The sequence below is a fragment of the Narcine bancroftii genome, chromosome 3 (genome assembly GCF_036971445.1).
Source record: "Narcine bancroftii isolate sNarBan1 chromosome 3, sNarBan1.hap1, whole genome shotgun sequence".
NCBI lineage: Eukaryota > Metazoa > Chordata > Chondrichthyes > Torpediniformes > Narcinidae > Narcine > Narcine bancroftii.
In genome coordinates, this window is record NC_091471.1 from 297,924,566 (window position 1) to 297,948,073 (window position 23,508).

The following is a 23,508-nucleotide window of genomic DNA, read 5'->3' on the forward strand; positions in this document are numbered from 1 at the left end:
TGTAAAGAGCACGAATGGAGGTGATATGGCCAGAGGGAGAAGATCAATCAGGACAGATGGCATGGCTTAAACCACAGATGGTGCGGTGGGGATGTATGACCCAAGAATGGAAGGTGGATCTTCTTGGAACTAAAGTGAGATAGTTTCATGGTCATGAACGTGGTGGTGGGAGGGTTCTACTCAGACCCAAACTCAGAACGGCAGGTTGCATGTGGAACACACACACACACACACACACACACACACACACACACACACACACACACACACACACACACACACACACACACACACACACACACACACACACTAAACCCTTCGATAAAACCCTGACTTCTGGCAACTGTAGCAAACTCTCTTTATAGCTCCTTGGGATATTCTGGATTTTTTTTGGACAAATTCTTCAACACCAGGGGAGGAAGATGAAAAGCTGACAATGAGGGAAGATGTAATTTGTTTTTAACTGAATTCCCCCATATATTCTTTAATGACGCTGAATGAGGCTCGATTTCCCGTTTTCAGGAAAGCGCATCAGAACGTGTGCAGGAAAGAACACTCTTACCGAGCCTGGTTGTTGATTAGATGCATCACAGGCTAGTGAGACCAAATCCTTGAGAGGGTCCTGAGGACTGAGATGAGGTGGGAACCGGATTGTCGTGTGGGGGAAGTAGCCTGAAGCACCCTGGGGGAGGATGGAAGTTGTTGGAAAATGCAAACTTGAAGAGGCATGAGGGCTTCTTGATGTAAGACCTACAAGTACATAAATGAACAGATTTAGCTTAAAATCATTTTAAGATAGAAACAATCAAGGTTTACTCATATTTTGAATTTTAAAGGGATTCACTTTTTAAAAATATATAGATTTGAAAAAAAATTAGGCACTCAGCACAGTAACAGGGCCCTTTCAGCCCACAAGGCCGTATCGCCCAATTACACCCAATTGACCTATGGCCCCCGATATGTTTTGAAAGATGGGAGGAAACCAGAGCACCCGGAAGAAACCCATGCAGACATGGGGAGAACGTACAAACTCCTTACAGATAGCGTGGGATTCGAAACCCAGTTCCTAATGCTGGTGCTGTAGCAGTGTTGCGCTAATCACTACATTAACTGTGCATATATGTGGCTTTCTTGTGTGTATATGTGGCTCTTTGCACCATAAGATGCCTTGTTTTCCACATTACCACAGGTATTAGCTGCCTCTCATTTGTGAATCATCATTTTTAACAAGGTCTTATTCAAGTCCCATAACAATGTTCAAATTTGTTATTTCTTTCAACTTGAGAAGCAGCTTCATCTTTGTGAATCATATACAATTATAACTGAACATATATTTAAAAGTTACCAATCAATGGGAGTGCCTACAAGTTGGTGATGGGGAATGTCTATGATGCATGGCCAGGGAGATTGTGTTTTGCAATTGAACTTCAGACATCAGTGGATTAATGAGGACATTCCCTCCTGAAGCATCCCAAAAATAAAGGATTTCTTGATCATTGCAAACAGCCTCTGTAATAGTAGCTTAGGCACTGCTTTGTTATCTCACTGAGCTCGTTTCTTTTTCTGGGATACTTCCATCTAACAGATTTACATTGCAGCTGGTCTCCAGCAGTACCTGAGTGTACAAATTTTCAGCTTCTCTTTGTGGTTCTGGTAGACCAAACACCCCTGGGTTAGGCCACCAACATGGCATGTCAAAAATAGATCTGAAAAACATCTAGTTAATTTTCAAAAGGGAAAATTAAAATTAGGTCCCCTTGGGTGATGGAGATATTCTGAGAGGGATTTAGAAAAACCAAGAATGCAGTGCATATTTCAGATATCAGATTTCTTGTCAGAGAACGTACACGACATCACATACATCCCTGAGATTCCTTTTTCCTATAGGCGAGGCAGAATGACTAGTTATTGGGAGTGCGGAAGTAAGAGTCCTTAAATGAGTCCCTGATTGAGTTTGTCATTGAGGAGTCTGATGGTAGAGGGGTAGCAGCTGTTCCTGAACCTGGTGGTGTGAGTCTTGTGGCACCTGTACCTCTTTCCTGATGGTAGCACCGAGAACAGTGATGTGTGTTGGGTAGTGTAGATCCTTGATGATTGCCACAGGTCTTTGATGGCAGCGTCCCCAATAGATGTTCTTGATAGTGGGAAGGGATTTGCCTGTGACATCCTGGGCTGTGTCCTCTACCATTTGCACTGGTTTACGTTCAGGGGTACTAGTGTCTCCATACCAGACCGTGATGTAGCCAGTCAGCACACTTTGCACCGCACATCTGTAGAAATTTTCCAGTGTTTCCGATGTTATAACAAACTTCCACAAACTCCCGAGGATGATGAGGCACGGATGTGCTTTCTTCATGATGTAATCACTGTGATGACCCAAGGAATGATCCTCTGAGATAGTAACTCCCAAGAACATAACCAAACTTATGTGCAACATTTTAGATTTCTACATTGTTTCATTACTGAGCTATGAGAGAGGTGCATGGATATTCAGTGGTGTTATTTACTTTTAGATAATCTTTATTCTCTCAGTTCCCATCAACTCTACTCAAATCCTCTAGCCAATCAACTACACTGGTGGCAATTTGCAGTGGTCAATTAACGTATGACTAGCACATCTTTGGGATGTGGGCGGAAACAGGAACCACTGGAGGAAACATCCAGTCAACAGTGAGAATGTGCAAACTCCACGGCAACAGTGCCGGAGGTTAGGATTGAATCTAGGTTTCTGGAGCTGTAATGCAGCTGCACAATCTGAGTTATTGGCATTGATCGCTTCCTTGGCTAGGGAGCTGCAGAGGGAACTGAGCATTGGGTCTCTGTCAACAAAGGACTCCATTTCTGTTTGAAGTGATGAAGAAGCCTCTGAAAATGTCGGGCCTCGTATCTTCCTTGGGAAACTCCAACATATCCTGTGCTTGGCACTTAAACGCATGGTGCAGCTTTAAATATTGGAGGGTTAGCATCGATGAAATGGGCCAAAGAGCCTGTATAATTATGGCTTTCTCAGCAGGCCAGCTCTGAAGTAATCTGGAGGGCTAATTACACAGGACAACAATTGTTCAGATTTGCTTTCTGAAAAAATAAAATGTGGATTATGATAGACAACAAGCTGGACCAGAAGATAATTTCAGATCTGCTGCATCATGTAGGTTTGTTGGTGAAACATTAACTTAATTTTTATTGAATTTAGCAATTTTTAATCACATAAAGATGCTGAAACATTGTGTTAGTTCAACTGACCTAAAAATGTTTTGCCGCTGATTTTCATTTGTCCTCAGCATTTGATACCCGAGTCACCAATTTAAAAAACAAAATAGCATTAATTGGCTTTCTTATTAAGAGCAGCCATGCTGCAACTTTGAGCCTTAGGTGTATACTCACCACAGATGTAACAGAATGTATCACATTCCTGCTGTATTGAATCTTCCTGAAGAAAATAAATGCTATTGTTAAGTACACTCACTATGTTCAAGCTATAATCAATGTAATGCACAGCATTTATATATGTGAGCTGCTTTTATAGTCAGTCTGCATCTATCCCGACTAAGCATGTCCAGGTCTAATACAACATTTGTTTAGCAAATGAGTGCGTTCCAAGGCATGTTTGGACTGACCTAAACAGTTTGCTTTCTGGGAAATATAATAACAGTGTTCAGGGAGCAAAATCTTTGTTGTCCAGTGCTTGTACATTTGTTGAAAATATACCAAGACCAATGGAGCAAGACAACATGGAAACAGGCCCTTCAGTCCACTGATTTGATCCATCTAGATGACCCCATTCCCATCAACTCCCCCCCCCCCGATTCTAGCATTCACCGACACACTGGGGTCAACCCACAGCAGACAACTTACCAAGCTTCAAGGTTCTTTTGATTAGAACATAGAACAATTCAGCACAGTACAGGCCCTTCCGTGCTGACCTATATATTCCTTCCTAAAAAAAGTACTAAACCCTCCCTACCCCAAAACCCTCTATTTTCATTTCATCCATGTGTCTGTCTAAGAGTCTCTTAAATGTCCCTAATGTTTCAGCCTCCACCACCATCCCCAGCAAGGCATTCCTGGCACTCACAACTCTCACTGTAATAAACTTACCCCCGATGTCTCCCCTAAACTTCCCTCCCTTAACTTTGTACACATGTCTTCTGGTGTTCGCTGATCCTGCCCTGGGAAACAGATGCTGGCTGTCCACCCTATTTATGCCTCTCATAATCTTGTAGACCTCTATCAAATCTCCCCTCATTCTTCTACGCTCCAAAGAGAAAAGTCTCAGCTCTGCTAACCTTGCCTCATAAGAATTGTTTACCAATCCAAGCAACATCCTGGTAAATCTTCTCTGCACTCTCTCCAAAGTTTCCATATCCTTCCTATTTCGAAGTGACCAGAACTGAACACAATACTCTAAATGTGGTCTGACCAAAGATTTGTAGAGTTGTAACATGATCTCTCTACTCCTGAATTCAATCCCCTTATTAATGCAGCCCAGCATCCCATCAGCCTTCTTAACTATCCTATCAACCTATGCGGCAACCTTGAGGGATGTATGGATTCGAACCCCAAGGTCATCCACACTCAAGTAGGTGACCATTAACCCTGTCTGTACTCATCCTTCTGGTTTGTCCTTCCAAAGCGCATCACCTTATTCTTATCCAGATTGAACTCCATCTGCCACTTTTCTGCCCAACTCTGCATCCTGTCTATATCCTCTTGTAACCTTCAATAACCTTCATCTCCACAACTCCTCCAACCTTTGTGTCATCCGCAAACTTACTGGCCCATCCTTCAGCCTCCAGGTCATTTATAAAAGTCACAAAGAGCAAGGGTCTCTGTGGAACTCCACTCATCACCGACCTCCAGGCAGAATACTTTCCTTCTACTACTTCTGCTTTCTTCCGACAAGCCAGTTTTACCCCCACAGCCAAGTTTCCACTGATCCTGTGACTCATGACTTTCAGGATGAGGGAAGAGTCTCTCATGGGGGATCTTGTCAAATGCCTTGCAAAAATCCACATAGACCACATCTAACCCCCACCCCCCACCCACCCTCATCAGTTTCTTTTGTTACCTCCTCAAAAAACTCAATTAGGCTTGTGAGGCACGACCTTCCCTTCACAAAAGCCATGCTGACTATTGTCATGCAATAGCACTTTAAAAATACAATATACATTGTATACTTTAAATTTTACCTGCAGTAAGGCAGACCATGAGTCACCATTAGTATTGCTCGGCTCCCCTTACAGTACAAGAGAAAGAGAAGATAGAATCCCTTCAGATCCTGCAGCCGCACTGAGACCTGTTTGATCCATTGGCAACTAAGCTCCAAATCCAGACCTCTGACACAATCAGGAAGCCTGCACAACCTGCTGAGTTCCTCCAGTACTTTGGTGCATTGTTCAAGAATTGTAGTCACAGGAAGGTGATACACAGATTCAGCTCCAAACTAATGCCTTGTGTTTTAGATCGGAAACTGAGCCTTTTTTAAAAAGGACTTTAAAAAGCTTATAAATGTGAGTCCCTGCAGTTAAGAACTTTCTGGCTGTATCCAACTAGTGTGAGTTAATTGATTTTCTTTCGACTACAGTTCTTGAACAATGTACCAAAGTGCTGGAGAAACTCAGCAGGCCATCAGCCTCTGTGGACGATGTTCTATTTCTCCAGCACTTGCCGTTTTCCAGTTTTATACACAGTTTTTTGCCCTGGTTTTAACATTCTTGGAGTTGGGAGAAATCATATTGATCAGTGTGGAAACAGCAAGTCAACCCACAAGCAGTGGCCTGCTCCAATCGATTCAAAATAAGCAATGATCTAAAACTGGCTTTGTTGTACCAATATTATACAAATACCAATAAGTTTGTTGAACTGCAGGATATGAGACAAGCGTTGTCATGACCCTGCTGTAAATATGAAAGAATGTTGCTCAAGCTTCATTAATCCTTGTACTACACCACATTTTCATAATTAAAAGGATGAAGTACGAGGAACCCGCTCACATATTGATGCACTGACCAGGGTCTGTGGCTACAGGCATTCAAGGTCACTTGGTTGGCACAGCTTGTAGACCACTGTCTGACAATAGCACCTTGCTTCAGTACTGACACCAGGTGCTGCCTGTGTGGAGTTTGAAAGAGCATCAAGAATACACTGGAAAATGAATATTTTGCTTCCTGAACACTTTTGGGTGTATTGAATGCATTTTGAGCTGCTGATCACGAAAATCACCTTAAAACTTAGATATAACCTATTATTATGATTTCCTGTCATATTTTAGGTCTACTTCAAACATACAAAACCAGGAAGTGCAATGTGTCATTGAAAATTCGTTTTCTACGTTCGCACTTGGACATCTTCCCCGCTGATCTTGGTGCTGTCAGACACAAACGTGGTAGGAGGTTTCATCAGGATATTGTGGCCATGGAAAATTGATATCAGGGCAACTGGAATCCACCAATGCTGTTGGACACTGACATGAGAGGCATCAGATGCTGAGTACAAACAAAAATCAGCAGCAAAACATGCTTAGGTCTGTTGAACTAATGTGTCAGCATTGTTATGTGATTAAACATGCTAAATTCAATAAAAGTTAACTTAATGTTTCTCGAACTTCCTTCGTGATATGGCAAATCTGAAATTATCTTTGCGTTCATCTTGAAGTTGCCTATCACAATACCCATTTTTTTTCCAGGAAGCAAACCTTTTGAAAAAAAATTGTTGTCCAGTGATATCAAAGATCAGAAGTAATCCAACATCAGTAACAGAATCACATTGTCCTGGCTGGGTGCTAATTGATCTTCCTTTTCATGGCAATCCTATACTCTGCAAATTGTGCTTCTTACCCGGCTGAATGTTAGCGATAACAAGTTACTTTGCTCACTGAAGAACTGTGCTCTGCATTTTGAGACAAATAAACTTCAACTTGAACTTTCATTTTCACATGAATAGACAATAGTCAGAAGTTCACTGATTGGTATCTTTTCACACAGTGAGCATTGGCAGATACAATTTACATCAAACCCCTTTGTTTTAAGTCAATTTATGTGAATTTAATTGAAAATATAAGGCCAAATGTGGCCTTGCCTGTTTGTCTTGAGGTATGCTGACGTGGACATTTACCCCTCCATAAATCTTCATCCGCGAAGCCAAGCCAAAGAAAAATGCTTGATGTTGTGATGGACTTTTGCTAATTCAGAGGACATGAACCTCAATTGTTTTTAAAATTTAAAATTATAATCCAGAGGTACTGGATTGTGAGTGAAGGCACACTACTTTTTTCTACCTGTTAACCTGTGCTCCTCCCTCCCTCCTCTCCTCTTCTCCCCTCTCCCATCCATCCTTTTTATTCAGGTTTTTTTGCTCATACAGACCCCAGACCTGAAATTTAGGGTACCCTTTACTTCCATGGATTCTGCGTAACATGCTGAGTTACTCCAACATTTTTGTGTTGCATTCGACCCCAGCATCCGCAGACTTTCCTGTTCATCTGCCTTTCTACCAAATGATTTCAGTCCAGTTACTCAGCATAGCAAAGACTTACCACAAGAATTACTATCAATGTGGTAAAACTTCACTGTCTGGCATGCTCAGGACTTGGTGGCCCTGGTCAAACTGCTTTACCCAGTTAATAGATATTATTTCTACGAATGGACATGACATCTTGAAGCGCCACGGATACAGGGGACAACCAGCGTTGGACCTACCCACACAAAAAGTGGTGCTTGCTCATCTGAAGAAGGCGGAATGAGCAGGCAAATGGGGAAAGGAGAATCTTGAAACTCAAGAACGACTTCCCCACACCTCCGCCATCAGGAACTTTGGAGCTCAGACTGGTCTAATCAGCTACCTTCGTACATTTCACAATTCTAAAGACTATGGTCTTACTCAAGAGCAACTGATGAACAACAAAAATCAATAGAGCCACTGCTCTTAACATCTGGTACACAGATGTTGACATTTTTGGAAGTCCTGCATGTTAAAGGCTTTGTTGGCAAGTCAGTAAAAGTGAAGGCAGCAGGGACCTTTTGTTCACCGCAGGCTCCTACCTCTTTGTTTAACTAGGAACTAACAACAAAGGCGAAGGTTATGCCCTTTTGATCCCATTTCTGTCGGGAAGATGTAAACAGCCATCAGACATGTGGATGAAGGACGAGGGGGTAAAGGACAGTCGTGGGAGGGTGATTCCCAGTGGGAAGAGTCCAGTTCCAAATCCTGACCAACAGGATGGGTAGCCTGATTTAGACAAAATAAATTTATATAATTTTAAAGTTATAATGTATAAAAACGATCTAGCAATCCAAATGTATGTGTAGGTGGCAGGACAATAACTTTATCTGCTTATTTTACTCAGTAGATATTTCCAAAACGAAGTAGTTGGAATCATAAATTTATGATTTTAAATTTTAAGTTTAGAGTACTGGTCCTCAAACTTTTTCTTCCCACTCATATACCACTTTAAGTAATCTCTATGCCATAGGTGCTCTGTGATTAGTAAGGGATTACTTAAGGTGGCATGTGAGTTAGGGAAAAAAAGTTGAGAACCACTGCTCTAGATCCAATTGTTAGTGAAATATTTTGCTTGAGAAAAATTGTCATTGGTCCATTTCCTTTGGAGTTATGAAACCATGGACATAATGTGTCAATTAGGTAGAATTAAAACAGTGGTTTTCAAACTTTTTCTTCCCACTCATATACCTTATTAATCACAGAGCAGCTGTGGCATAGGGAATACTTAAGATGGTATGTGAGTGGAAAGAAAAAGTTTAAAAATCACTGGCTTAGAGATAATGCATGGTAGGCCTTCCAGCCCATGAGCCCATGCTGCCCAATTACACCCATGTGACCAATCAACCAACTAACCATGTATGTCTTTGGAACGTGGGAGGAAACCGGAGCACCCAGAGGAAACCACCGCGGTCGCATGGAGGACGTACAAACTCCTTACAGACAGCGGTGGATTCGAAATTGGGTTGTTGGCGCTGAAAAAAGCGCGTGCTAACTGCTCACTTGGCTAATCATGTCACCTTGCACTAACTGTGCCGCTAAAAATAGGGACTAATTAATGTCAGGCTCCTAATTCGGTGTGACCTGCTGTTTGCTGGAACACCTGATAAATAATTGCAAGCTCCGTTCCTGACTTTCAAGGGCCGCCTGTGAGGTGAGTGATACACTTACCACTGTGTACAGCGATCACGGGACGGTGGTGCTGTGTGAAGCTACCCAGCCGTGAAGATGAGTCCTGCGGAGAGGGGCTGTTGAATGGAGATTTGTCCATCTCCGTCTTCTTCACTGTCGGGGAGATACCTGAGGGAAGCACAAGCAGAAAAGGTCTCAGCACCTCCCACTACTCACTCTTACCTTCTTCTCTGCTGCTGGGGCATCTCGGAGTTCCTGGACTATCTCAAGTGGATAATCAGAGGTCAGGTAATTGGGGAAACAAAACCAGCAGGTGCGGGAATGTTGAGCCAACAAAAATTTGCTGGAAGAACTCAGTGGGTCAGACAGTATCCATGGGTAGAAGCGGCCCGTCAACATTTCAGGTCTGAACCCTTTAGCAGGACCAAGGTTAAAAAAGATGACGTTAAGGTTCAAGATCCCTTGTATTGTCAAGTATATAAAATACACAAAATCGTACCGTTGTATCTTCCCCTCTTCCTTCATCGTCAACCAGAACAGGTATTTATGGAACAGAAAGAGAGTGAATGTGTTCAGGTTACTCACCACCACCTTCTTCTCTCTGACCATCTCTGCACTGAAATACGTTTCCCAGTTCTGATGAAAGCCCATTGACCTGAAACCTTGACTCTGTTTCTCTCACCACAGATGCTGCATTCCTTGCTGGGAACCTCCAGCATCCTACTTCCATTGCAATAACAGCAGGAACAGGACACCTGGCTCCTTATGTCTGGCCTGCCTGACCTTGTTTACATCCACTTGACCCCCGACCTGATTCGAGCTGACCCCTTCGGGGCCCAAAAACTCTACCTCAGTCTTGAATACACTCAAGGGGGTTGAATGTCCCGGATCAGAAACCTGACCCAGTCTCTCCGTTCCTTGGAGCCTGTTCACTTCCGGTGAGCTGTGCTGCTGCTGTCATCCCAGGTCCAGCCTCAGCTGACATCTCCCCAAACCTCCCCTCAGTAGCCTGGACTCTGTTAGAAGTCTGTCTACTTTAACGGCCGAGGTGGATACACTCTTGAGAGGGTGACATGGACGGTGGGGGGGGGGGGGGGTGGTGGGTTTTCGAGGGAGTGCAGAGTAAATCAGATGAGCAGGTTTGAGGGGAAGAATCGTCTACTCCTGCTCATTTCTAACCTTCACAAGGGTAACAAAAATCTAGTAATTGCTAGTACGTGGAAAGATACAAATATGATTGATATTAATAGATGGCATAATGCGATCAAATATGAGATTTAATAATGGAAAAAATTATGTATGTTTCACATGATAATTATAATTTTTTATTAATAAGTGGCTGTTATATTCAGAATATTTACATTTCAATTTACATTGATTAGATTTTAATATGTATATTTAATTTTTTTAAATATCCTTTTTTTCTTTTTTTATGGCTGAAGGGGGGGTTTTCTCTCTCTTTCTTTTCTTTTTTTATATATATATAAAAAATGTTCATGTTTAATTGCTATATATGTCATATATTATTTGTTTTTTGAATGAATAAATAAAGTTTAAAAAAATAATCTAGTAAAACCACATAGAAATGCTGGAGTACCTCAGCCAGTCTCACAGCGTGCATAGGAGGTAAAGATATAATTTTAAAAATTAGACATACAACATGGAAGCAGGACCTTCTGGCCCGCAAGCTGTGCTGCCCAATTACACCTAATTGACCTACAACCCCTAGTACATTTTTGAACCAGAGTCCCTGGGGAAAACCCACGCAGACACAGAGAAAATGTAGAAACTCCTTACAGACAGCATGGGATTTGAACCCCGGTCCTGATCGCTGGTGCAGTAACAGCACTGCCATTTTATCTAAGTATTACTGATATATTACCAATGTTTCGGGCCTAAGCCCTTCTTTAAACAAAAAAAAAACAGGAATGTGTCTGAATAAACACTGGAGAGAGAAAGGGGGAGGAGTCCAGATCAACAGCCAAAAGGTGTTAATTGGATAACATGAGGAAAGGTGAGAATTGATTCTGGCTCTGTGAAAGGAGGCAGAGGAGAAAGGGAAGAGAGAGAGCGAAAGAGATAGAGTTGGAGAAAGCAGATGGGGGAAGGAGGGGTGGTTCAAGGAAACTGGAGAAGCCGATATTGATGCCATCCTGTTGGAGGGGGCCCAGATAGAAGATGAAGTGTTGTTCCTCCAATTTGCAGGTGGTCTTAATCTGGCAGTGTATGGGACCGTGGACAGACATGTCAGCAAGGGAATGGGACAGGGAATTGAAATGGCTGGGTTCTAGGAGATCCACATTATTACGGTGGACAGTGCCGAGTGCTCAACGAAGCAATCTCCCAGGCTGCGTCCCGTCTCTCCGATGTAGAGGAGACCACAAATGGAGCACCGGATGGAGTCGATGCCCCCCTGCAGAGTCATAAGTAAAATGTTGCTTCACTTGGAATGATGGTTTAGGGGCCTGAATGGTAGTGAGGGAGGAGGTGTCTCAAAACTAGTTCCATGCAGTTCAAGTTGCAGTGAAAAAGTATCCAGCAAGTCAACCATATGTAAATACAGCAAAATAAAAACAGCACAGAATGCAGAGTTACAGAGAGACATCAGCTAGAACAGGGTTACTGGGATGACGTTCGTTCAGACTCTTAGCAGTGGAGAAGAAGCTGTCCTTGAATCTCACACTCATGAATCTTCCTCCTGACGGGAGGGCGGTGAAGAGAGGAGTCTGATTCTGTCAGCTGCTTTTCCGAGCCAGAGAGATTTAAAGAGTTCAACTCGACTGAAATAATTTTTAAAATTTAAGGTGATTTATAGAGATAAAATATTATTCCAATATTTTAAATACCAGGGGATAATTAAGCACAAGGCGTTATTTACAAGGCCCTGGATCTGACCCTGTTGTGGAGCTGAAGATCCTAATGCATTGATCCCTCAGAACATCACCTCTCTGAATTCCCCAGACAGAGGGCAGAGGCAGAACAGTCAGATGCACTGGCTCTGACCTCTGATGGTGTCGCACCGCGCCCCGCCCCCCCACCAATCTGATCACAAGGGTACGTCAGTCTGAGATGTGCTGAGCCGTGCACTGCAGGTAGTTCTCTGCAGGATCGCCATACACGTCAGCGACTCTCTATCCACAGCTGTCTCCGCAGGAGACAGTCTCCTGAGGAAAGAACAGAGACATTGCCCCTGACCTCAGCAGCAGATTAAAGATAAAGGGGAGAGATCAGGAGGAACTGCTTCTCCCAGAGAGTTGTGAATCCGTGCATAGATTCAAGGAAGCAGTAGGGGCCGGCTCATTCAATATATTTAAGACAGTTAGAGAGATTTTTGAATAATAGGGGAATTAAGAGTTCTGGGGACAGAACTGAGTCTGCGGCTGGATTAGCCAGGACCTTATGAAATGGCGGAGCAGGCTCGAGGGGCTACTCTCGCTCCTGTTTCTAATATTGCTGGATGAAAGCTCAGCCCCTGGAACAAGGCTCTACCACAAGCTCACAGCATTCACCAGTGGTGTCGAGAAGAGTCACAATGGGTACAAATTGTGGGAGCTGGGCTGTGGGATATTGTTTTCAGCCGTATGAACATAGAACACTACAGCACAGTACAGTCCCTTTGGCCCTCAATGTTGTGTCACAACTCTCTGTGTAAAAAATGTACCCCTGATGTCTCCCCTAAATTTTCCTCCCTTCACTTTGCACAGATGTCCTCTTGCTATTTCTGCCCTGGGGAAAAGGTGCTTCCTGGTCTCCCTTATTAATGCCTCTCAGAATCTTAAGTCACCTCTCACCCTTTATCTCTCCAAAGAAAAAAGTCCCGCTCAGCTAATCTTGCCACATAAGACTTATTTTCCAATCCAGGCAACATCCTGGTAAATCTCTTCTGCATCCTCTCCATAGCTTCCACATCCTTTTGATCGTGAGGTGACCAGAACTGAACACAATATTCCAAGGGTGGTCTCACCAGAGATTTGTAGACTTCCAACATGACTTCTGAACTCATTCCCAACTTAAGAAGCGCAGCATCCCATAGGATTTCTCAACTATCCTATCATCCCATGCGCCAACCGTGAGAATTGTATGGATTTGGGCCCCAAGGTCCCTCTATGTTTTTATGATTCACTGATACTCCATCAGCCCAGTTAGAAGCTCACAGGTTTTCACCTGTTATTCAAAGGCCCTGCACTCTTGCCGTGGAGCGTACAGTTATCATGCAACTTCCAGCTTCCTGCTTTAACCCTTTTGCAACAAAGCATATAATTTTCTGTCTTGATGACTTGCAATACCTGCATGGTAAATGTGTACAGGGACATCCAGATCTTACATCTTTTAAATAATATTCTGCTCTTCTGTTCTTCCTGCCAGAGTTGTCAACATTAGACTCAGAATCAGTATTTATTGTTACGAGCCCAGAGGACACCAAAACCCAGCAGCACTAGATATTCACCAAGACAAATGGTGACTGAAACAAAAGTTGCTTTTACTTATCTTTAAACATGAAAACAGGATCACACTTTAATTTACCACTATTAACTAATCTAACAGCCCCCTTCTACTTCTAAGTGCATGCTTAGAATGTGTGTGTAAGTTTAGAAAAGTTCTTTGATTTATGGTCCGATCTCATTTCTCATTCCTGCAAGTTCACTGGTTGCAGGCAATTCTTATACTGTGCACAGAATTTAATATTTATGAAGTTCACCAGGCTTTGTTGCTTGAAGGGTAAATGGTTACCACTCAGGAAGGTTCTTGTTGGTTTTCAGAGAGAGATTTGTTGCTCCTGGACTCAGACTAATTCCTTTTAATCAGCAACGTCAGTGAATTGCCGAAGAAACTTGCTCCATCAGGGTTTTCCAGATGATAACCTCTTTCTTTCAGGTTACCACAGAGTTCCTTTTTGTTTCACTTATTTCAAGTGAAACATTAGGCAGCCAGTCCTCTCCTCTTATATGGACCACAGGGCTTTGACCAGGCTGAACTAAGCACTCACAAGCTGTCTGCAAAATGTTTTTTTTTCCACAAGTTTTCCAGCTTGTCCTGTCCCAGTCCCAGCTCCTGCTGACTGTAAAACTGCAGAACTGCACTCTCTCTCTCTCTCTCCCTAAGAGTAAAGCCTGTTTGACTCCTTCTCTGTTTGCCAAAAACTACGACCCTCTTAGAACAGCAAACAACACTCCCAGATAGCCTGTGGCTCCGAACTACTCGTTCGGGTTCTTTCATCTGTTGCTTTTCAAAACAGCAATCCATTAGTGAAGTCTCTTAGGCACTCCCCAAAGTTTTTGCAAAGGCCCCCACAAGCCGCTCTGTCTGGCTTGAGCAGAGCTCCAGTATTTTAAATGAGGTCTGTGTTGAAGTGTTTGTATGTGACCTGCACTAAAAAACCTGCCCCAATTCATCTCCCCAAAACATATCTATATACAATACAAAAACAAAATGAGCAAGTCATGAAATTCAGTGTTTGCATCATAATGAAAACCTTCATATTAAAACCATCTTACAACATTACTATAAAAAAAATAAAAATAATAGTGTACAAAAAGTAAAGCAGTGTCTTTGGTTCATTGATAATTCAGGAATCTGATGGCAGCAGGACAGAAGCTGTCTCTGTGCTATTAAATTCTTGTCTTTAGGCTCCTGTACCTTTTTTCCAATGGTAGCAGAGTGAAGAGGTGGTGGTGGTCTTTAGGGATAGAGGCTGATTTTTTTTAAGACACCGCCTCATGTAGATGTCTTCGATGGAGTGAAGTCTGGTGCCTGTGAAGTTGCAGGCCGAGTGAACAACCCTCTGGAGTTCTTTATTCTTGTCCTGAGCTTTTCTTGCCTCTGGTTTACTCCATCTGCCATTCATTTCATATGAATGGATCTACAGTATATTCCTTTATAAATAACACCTTTACAACTTTGAGTCTCACCTGTTTTTGAAAGTTCAGTAAATTATTTTGTTAACCACCCTCAGGAAGAAAGGTGACCTTGACAACCCGGTGTCTAAGGTTGGTTAATTTTCCATGGTAAATTATCGCTGGTGTGCGTGGATGGCAGAACCAGAAGTGAGTGAGAGAGAGGGTATAGGTGAATACAGGTGGAAGGTGATACCGAGAGCAGGCAAACATTCAAAGGCCTCCTTCTATTACACAAGGAAGCATCAGAAATAAATCCTGTTATTTTTCGAGACAATCGAGTGCTTTCTGGTATGCTCAGTGTCAAAATTAGACTTATTGTACACAACTGAAGCAATTTGAGGTGTTTCACGTACTAAAGACACTATACAAAATCAACACTGATGGACCATGCAAAGGAATGGATTAACAATGGCAAATAACCCAAGGTGTTCACCAAGGCAGGAGATAATAATGGAGATGTTCTCGAGAGATTGGTGCAGAAGCAGTTGGGGCCAGGAGGCCCAAGAGAGTGCAGATGCCACAATCCTGATCACAAAGTAGACTCTGAAGGAAGTACAGCAGGGCAGGCAGTGTCCATGGTGGTAGAGAGATAGTCAATGTTTCGGGATGGGACCTGCATCAGGGTTCAACCTTGCTGATATCAGGAGGTCACTCCCATTCCATTCACAAGGAAAGAAAACATCATCAACATTTCCTTCAGTTGAAGAGAGGACAGGCCTCCCCAAATTAACACCATGAATCAGTAATTGGTACCTAACTTCCCTGGGTGTCCAGGTCCTGACAACTTATTAGACAATAATAGACAGGAGCAGAAATAGGCTATTCAGCCCATCAAGCCAGCCCTGCTATTTAATAATGAGCTGATCCATTTTCCCACTCAGCCCTTCTGCCTGGCCTTCTCCCCATGCACTGGCTAATCAAGAACCTATCAATCTCTCCCTTAAACACACCCAATGATCTGCCCTCTGGCTGAAGAAATTGCTTTGCAGCTATGTTCAGGATGCCCTTCAATCCTGAAGTTGTGCCCTCTTGTCCAAGACTCTCCCATCATGGGAAACAGCCTTTCAACATCTACTCTGTCCATGCCTTTCAACATTCTAAATGTTTTAATGATATCAAAAATTCCAACAAGTACCGGCCAAGAGCCATCAAACACTCCTCCTTATGATAACCCGTAACTCATCATGTAAGCAATAATCTTTCCATGTGCAATATTTTAACAAATAATTATAAATAGCAAAGGTCTTCTGATTGACAACATCAAACTGACAGCACTGTCCAATTAGAAATATAACATCTGTTTCTTATTAACTGGCTAATTAATGAACAACGTTCTCCTTGAACCCATGAGCTTTCTCCTGTGAAGTGGAAGGTCATTCAATGATATCTGAATGTCAGAATCTATTGTAATACTAATTCCAATCAATGAGAACAGTGCATCCTCAAAGAATCCTATTGATTCACCTTTCAAATCTTTTGATTTTTGGGCATGATTTTTAATTCCTGCCCAAACTATTTGTGTTATCACAAAAGCAAAATCAGTGCAATCAGGCAGCAGTTAAAATATAACAGTATTTACTTTCTATAAAAGGGGGATTAAAAAAAAAACCATCTGTGACATATCCAAGTCTAGAAAAATTGGATTTAAGAGCTGGGGAATGATGTTTAGGCTTTACGAGGCACTGGTGAGGCCTCACTTGGAGTGCAGGATACAGTTTTGGGGTCCTTATTTAAGAAAGGATGTGCTGGCATTGGAGCGGGTTCAGAGAAAATTCACAAGAATGATTCCTGGAATGAAGGGATTAGCACAGGAGGAACGGTTGACAACTCTTGGACTTTACTCCTTGGAGTTTAGAAGGATGAGGGGACCTCATAGAAGTATCAACTGATGAAAGGCCTGGGCAGAGTGGCAAAGTTGTTTCCCATGGTAGGGGAGTCAAGGACAAGGGAACCTAACTTCAGGATTGAAGGGTGCTCATTTAAAAGAGACGCAGAGGAATTTCTTTAGCCAGGAGAACCTATGGAATTTGCTACTATGGATGGCTGCGGAGGCTTGGTCCTTGTGTGTATTTAAAGCAGAGATTAATCGGAATCTGTATAGTCGGTTATGGCGAGAAGGCAGAGGCGTGGGGCTGAGTGGGAGAAGGGATCAGCTTATGATGGAATAACGGAGCTTAGGAAGAGAAACGAGGCCGTTCATGGGCAGCACATTGAGGCTTTGTGTAAGCGATGCTCCGCCTGTCCATCTGTGGGAGTCTGCGGCTCCCTTAGTGACCTTGTATGTCTAGAGCCAAAGTCACCATCAGTCTCGAAATCAGCTGAAGATTCTGCTCCGATAACAAAGGGCTGGGGAGGGAGGGATGGAGAGAGGGATGTGGGGGAAGGGGGGGTATGGGGAGCAGGATGGGGTGAGGGGGGTGGGGAAAGGGGGAGGAGGGGTAGGGATGGGGTCGGGGGTGAGGGAGATGGGGAAGGAAATGGGGAGCGGGATGGGGAAGTAGGGTGGGTATGGGGAGGGGGTGGTGGGGGAAGGGGTGGGAGGTGTTGCTACACCCCCAGTTACAATGGCATCCCCTCTTAGCCATGCCGGGTGGCTTGCAGCTTGTTCCACAGCTGCCACTCTTCCTCCACCTCCAGTGAAATTTCTTTGAACGTGACCAACTAACCACTTGCTAATGAAAGGCTAATTGGGCCTGTCTAGACAGGAAAACAAACCCTCACAATAATCCCAGCCACCTGCTGGGCCAATCACTTTCAGTCTCCAGTTCCAACCCCTGCAGCCTTGGGGTCAGAAGGATTTACTACAGCAGATAAAATCTCTGCACTTGTAACATTGCCACACAAGTTCCTGACCCTACCACGAATCCTTATTACAAGAAAAAATCATTTATCAACAGAGATTTGATTTTCTTCACTGCTTCTGAAATTCCATTTTATGTAAAGGTGGGTAATTTACAGCCTGCTAACTGTCAGAGGAGAAACCTGTAAATCACAGTCTAAACAACGTGTGTATCAATTCACACCAACATTGCACTCCTAATTCCCCTGGCCTTGCTTCTCCAATAAATCTTTTCTGCAGTTACAATTTCAATAGCAACTAGATCTCAGCAGGCATAAATTTTGAGTAAATACATTGACAAGAGCAACTGCATTTAAGTACCCTTCTCAGCCTTTAGAAAAGTTGAATGAACCAGAGTTAACATTACTCTGGGGGCATTTTCATTCTGACCTCACACCACCAACCACACTTCCTGTGTACACAAGCCCTCCTCCTCTTGGTCTCCTTCGGCATCATAAGCCCTTTTTCCACTGGCATCCCAGTTATTTGGCCGTGCAGTGTCCCCATGATAGGAAGTCGTTTGTGCTCTTTCTACTGGGCCACCTTTAACCGGGTGGGACACTGACTGCTTTTCCACTGAACCCAACTCATCCTCGGGGATTGGAGAAGCTACCTTTAAATGGAATGGATGGAAGTTGTCCTTTTTTCCACGTCGGTGTCAGCTGACGCCAAGGATATGACGTCTGCTGATCGTTTTCCTTTTCTACTGGACCGTTAACCGGTTAATTCCCATTAATTCCTGAGACAAGGTGTCAGTGGAGAAGGGGCCAGGATGATGCCCCATCATTCTGCAGACTGTTGTTGAATCAGCAAGCTCCCATCGATCGCTGGTCCTCGGTCTCCAGGAGGTACCTTCCTTTTGTATAGTACCACCGGGTGACACTCTTGTTCCATTGAGATCTGAGCATGGCTGGGCAAAGATCCGATTTCACTTCTGAATGGGCTGCTGGTGCGCTGTAATACCCTAGCCCTTTCAAAATGGGCACAGCCTGCGAAACGTAGAAAAATTCCCCCCACCTTCTCTGGATGACATGATCCCACTTTCAGAGGATCAGAAAAAGGGAGACTATTTGGGCCAGAGTACAGTGGCTTGCACTCCTTGTCTTTCTCCATACCCCTTTGTGTTCTGGAAAGCCATTAATAAATCCATCAGTCTTTCAGGCAGCTTGTTATCCTCATACCAGCTCTGAACATGGAAGAGATTAGCGAGTCCCTGCAGACAGTACTGGTGTTTATCTTTATGAAGCACCTCCATGATTGGCCCGGTTCCATTATGGTCCAGTAATACTATATATATATATGCACACACACACACACACACACACACACACACACACACACACACACACACACACACACACACACACCATAATTCCTACCTGCTGTAGTTAAACAGGTATTTGTAAGGGGAAAATTGAAAATAGTAAACTAGTTGAATTAAATTAAAAGAAACAATAAATACCTAAGAGAGTAGGGAGGTATAGTTAGTGTAGTGGTTAGTGCAACGGAATCCGGAATTGTCTGAAAAGAGTTTATATGTTCTCTCGTGTTTGCATGGATTTTCTCTCCGGTTTCCTCTCACCCTTCAAAACGTCCAGGGTATTTGAGCAGCACAGACTTGTGGGCTGGAAGGGCCTGTTGTCATGCTGTATGTCTAAATTTAAAATAAAATAAAATTGAAATGTAAATGGGATGGTGGGCCATGGTACACTTTAAAGAGCAAGGAACACCTTTGGGTCGGTGGGTGTGGTGGAGGGAAGCAAAAATGGCAGCAAGTTAGAAGAGTTGAAATCTATGTCAGGTGAAAAATGGGAACCTCGTTTGAAATTACAAAAAGAATAGATAAAAATAGGAACGTTGTTTCCACTGACAGGTGAGCCCAGTCTACAAGATTCAGGGAAGTAGATTTAAGACAGAGATGAGGAGGAACTGCTTCTCCCAGAGGGTGGTGAATCTGTGGAATTCTCTGCCCAATGAAGCAGAACAGTGAATATATTTATGGCATAGATGGAATATATTTATGGCAATGAATATATTTAAGGCATAGATATTTCAGTTTTTGAATGGTAGGGGAATTAAGGGTTATGAGGAACAGGTGGGTGGGTGGAGCCAAGTTTACAGCCAGATCAGCCGTGATCTTATTGAATGGCAGAGAAGGGTCGACGGGACAGATGGACGACTTTTGCTCCTGTTTCTTACGTTCTTGAACTGGGTATCTATCTCTCCTTGGAGCTCTCAGTCCATGGTGAAGGGCACTGACCTGAAATGCTGACATTTCTTTTGCTTCCACTGATGGTGCTCGGTCAGCAGATGTTTTTTTTGCTCAAAGTTCCCGCGCCCGCAGGCTCATGTCTCCTGCTCCCTCTGGTAATGGCTGTGGTACATGACGAGGCCTCCCAAAGCCCCGCCTACACCATGTGGCAGGTGACACAGAAACTACTACTGGTGCACGGTAGAATTCAAACGATGGTTACACAAGTTTTAGCCTGATGACTGACCTCAAAGGACCGGTGTGTGCTAAAACAGTGGAATCTTTTAGCATTGCAACAAACCATCCGGAATAGTTGTTCAATATGTGAATGTGGGAGGCTGTGTAAATCTAGGGAATAGCTGAAGCAGCCTATAGATGGACAGCATGCCTTCGCTGGAGATTCAGATCTCATGTTTACTTTTAGTTCGGAAAACATACACTACACCGTGGTTTTCAACCTTTTTGTTTCCACTCACATCCCACTTTAAGTAATTCTTACGCCATCGGTGCTCTGTGATGGCTTAAGGTGGTGTGTGAGTGGGAAGGGAAGGTTGAGAATCACTGCTTGAGACCCAATTTTTACTGAAATATTTTGCTTGAGAATAATTGTTATTGGCCCATTTCCTTTGAAGTTACGAAACCGTGTGCATAACGAGTCAATTGGGTACGATTTAAAACAGTGGTTTTCAACCATTTTCTTTCCACCCACATACAACCTTAAGCAATCCCTTACTAATCACAGGGCACTTATGTCAAAGGGAATACTTAAAGTGGTATGTGAGTGGAAAGAAAAAAGTTGAGAACCACTGCTCTACACAATCCTGTTTCAGCCTTGTTTTTAACTCACAAACATTCCAAGAGTCCCCAAAAACATTTTTCCCCCGTCATAGATTTAAACTCTCTTAAAGAGCTGCCATGTTTGCTCTCCCACTGAGCCAAACAGGTTCCTTGCTGCTTAACCCACACCCCCTTCCATTTCAATTTAGACATTGAGCATAGTAACAGCCCCTTTTGGCCCACGAGCCCATGTTACCCAAATACCCCAATTAACACAACACCTGGACGTTTTGAAGAGTGGGAGGAAACTGTCTGTAAGAAGTATGTACATCCTCCCCATTTCTGGATACTTCTTACAGACAGCGTTGGATTTGAACCTGGGCTGCTGGTGCGCTGTAATACCCTAGCGTTAACCACTACACTTACCGTGCCTCCCTACTATCTTATGTATTTCTTGTGTCTTTTAATTTAATTCAACTCTTTTCAGGTTTCTCCCTACAAGAACCTGTTCGGCTGCAACAAGTAAGAATTTTGGTGTATATGTGGCAATGTGGCAGAGGTCGACAGCATCGAGTCCACGCTGCTGAAGATCCAGCTGAGCTGGATGGGTCACGTCTCCAGAATGGAGGACCATCGCCTTCCCAAGATCATGTTATATGGCGAGCTCTCCACTGGCCACCGTGACAGAGGTGCACCAAAGAAAAGGTACAGGGACTGCCTAAAGAAATCTCTTGGTGCCTGCCACATTGACCACCGCCAGTGGGCTGATAACGCCTCAAACCGTGCATCTTGGCGCCTCACAGTTTGGCGGGCAGCAACCTCCTTTGAAGAAGACCGAAGAGCCCACCTCACTGACAAAAGGCAAAGGAGGAAAAACCCAACACCCAACCCCAACCAACCATTTTTCCCCTGCATCCGCTGCAATCGTGTCTGCCTGTCCCGCATCGGACTTGTCAGCCACAAACGAGCCTGCAGCTGATGTGGACATTTACCCCCTCCATAAATCTTCGTCCGCGAAGCCAAGCCAAAGAAAAGAAGAATGTGGATGACAATAGAATCATCATCGTTCCTCAGCACCTCTGATCTAAGTGGGCCCATCCTGGAGATGCTTAGTAAAGGCAATCGCCAGTACTCTCTGCAGGGACTTGCTGATCCCTTCCAGGTTCACATGCCTCCGTGGATTCTTTGGCCACGGTTACAACAGGAGACTGGGCAGTGAAATCAGCCTCGAAAATGTTTCTTGGCAGGTGAGCTGACTCCTGCTCCCTCTGCCGAGACTGACAGCCGTGCTTACAAGGAATGATGCCCGTCGGGAGAGGATTTCATACAGATTGAGAAATAAACTTGCAAGAAATAAAATGATCAGTGAAAATCAATCCAAATAATTGTATAATTGATGCTATATTTTATGTTCAGCAGAACTGGATTCCAGATAAAACACAGAGGCACAGAACTTTGACAGAAAAGTCTGCAGACACGGTGATTGAAGTAAAAACACAAGGCTGGAAAAATTCAACAGGTCAAACAGCGTTCTTTACGTAGCAAAGATAAAAGCCCCTTTCGCACCTGGCAGTGATCCCAGGAATCGAACGCCAATCGGCTTTTAAATTGGCAACTGTGAGGCAAAATCTGCTCAACGCCGGGGTCAGATAACATCATCTCATGTTGGGGATTGCTGGCCTCGACCCCAAGTATAATCCCCGGTGTCTGCAGACGCCGGTGTTGAGATCAGGCAAGTGTGAAATGGGCAATTGCATTGCAGGCACTTCCTATTAAAGGTAGAACAGACCAAACTCCAGGGATAAACCCTCGTAATTGTGAAAGCGTTAGAAGTGGCCAAACCACCATCCCTATCCCGGGACACTGAATGGCCGATTTACTGGGATGCAGTTTGAAAGGGGCTAAAGATATATAACCATGTTTTGTGCTTGAGCCTTTCATCAAGTGAGAAAAATGTACATAGGTGCCAAAATAAAAGAAAAATAGATGAAGGACTTTGCCCCAAAATATTGCTCATGTATCTTTAGCTTTGCTACATAAGGTTGACTTGCTGAGTTTTTCCAGCAACATGTCTTGGTTCTGCATGAGGTTACAATAAAACAATTTGTACTTCAATTTGACAACAGGACATCCTGAATGGTCTGAAAGGACAACATATTATTCACTTGCCTCCACAGGGACCTTTCAGGGCAGGTATGGTACTCACCTCCTTCTATCTCCTCTTGCCAATTCCTGCTGCTGCCCGCTGGTGAGTTGGGGGAGGGGTAAAACTCCCCGCCCGGGCTCGTGTCAATGTCATCTTCCATGGAGCCGGATTTGTGTCGCTTACTCCTGCGGAAGATTCCGGAAAAATTTTGTTTACAACTGGACACACAGTCCACATGCAGCATTTTCTGTTCTCTACATTCTTTTGCTTCAATGCGCACTCAGAATAACAGGTCATGGAAATCCCCAAGTGTGCTACATCTCAACGTTTTACTCCACTGGAACGATTGCCTCAGTTAATATAAACCTACTCCATAAATTTATAAATCTAATATTATAAATCATTTTGTGAATAGAAACAGATCCTTCCAAGCCCATGCTGCTCACTCAAATACCTCAATTAACCTACA

General features: G+C 43.6%; 1 protein-coding gene across 10 annotated transcripts in view; it reads right to left on the reverse strand.

Moving 5' to 3' along the window:
• Positions 1-23,508, reverse strand: part of nfic (nuclear factor I/C) — a 450,718-nt gene that overhangs the window by 114,291 nt on the left and 312,919 nt on the right. For all 10 annotated transcript variants that reach the window (XM_069928654.1, XM_069928657.1, XM_069928660.1 and 7 more), the window contains 3 exons: positions 23,100-23,224; positions 9,169-9,297; positions 563-750 (listed from right to left, as the gene is read on the reverse strand). In XM_069928654.1, coding sequence (XP_069784755.1) covers positions 563-750; positions 9,169-9,297; positions 23,100-23,224 — 442 coding nt within the window. The remainder of the gene's footprint in view (positions 1-562; positions 751-9,168; positions 9,298-23,099; positions 23,225-23,508) is intronic.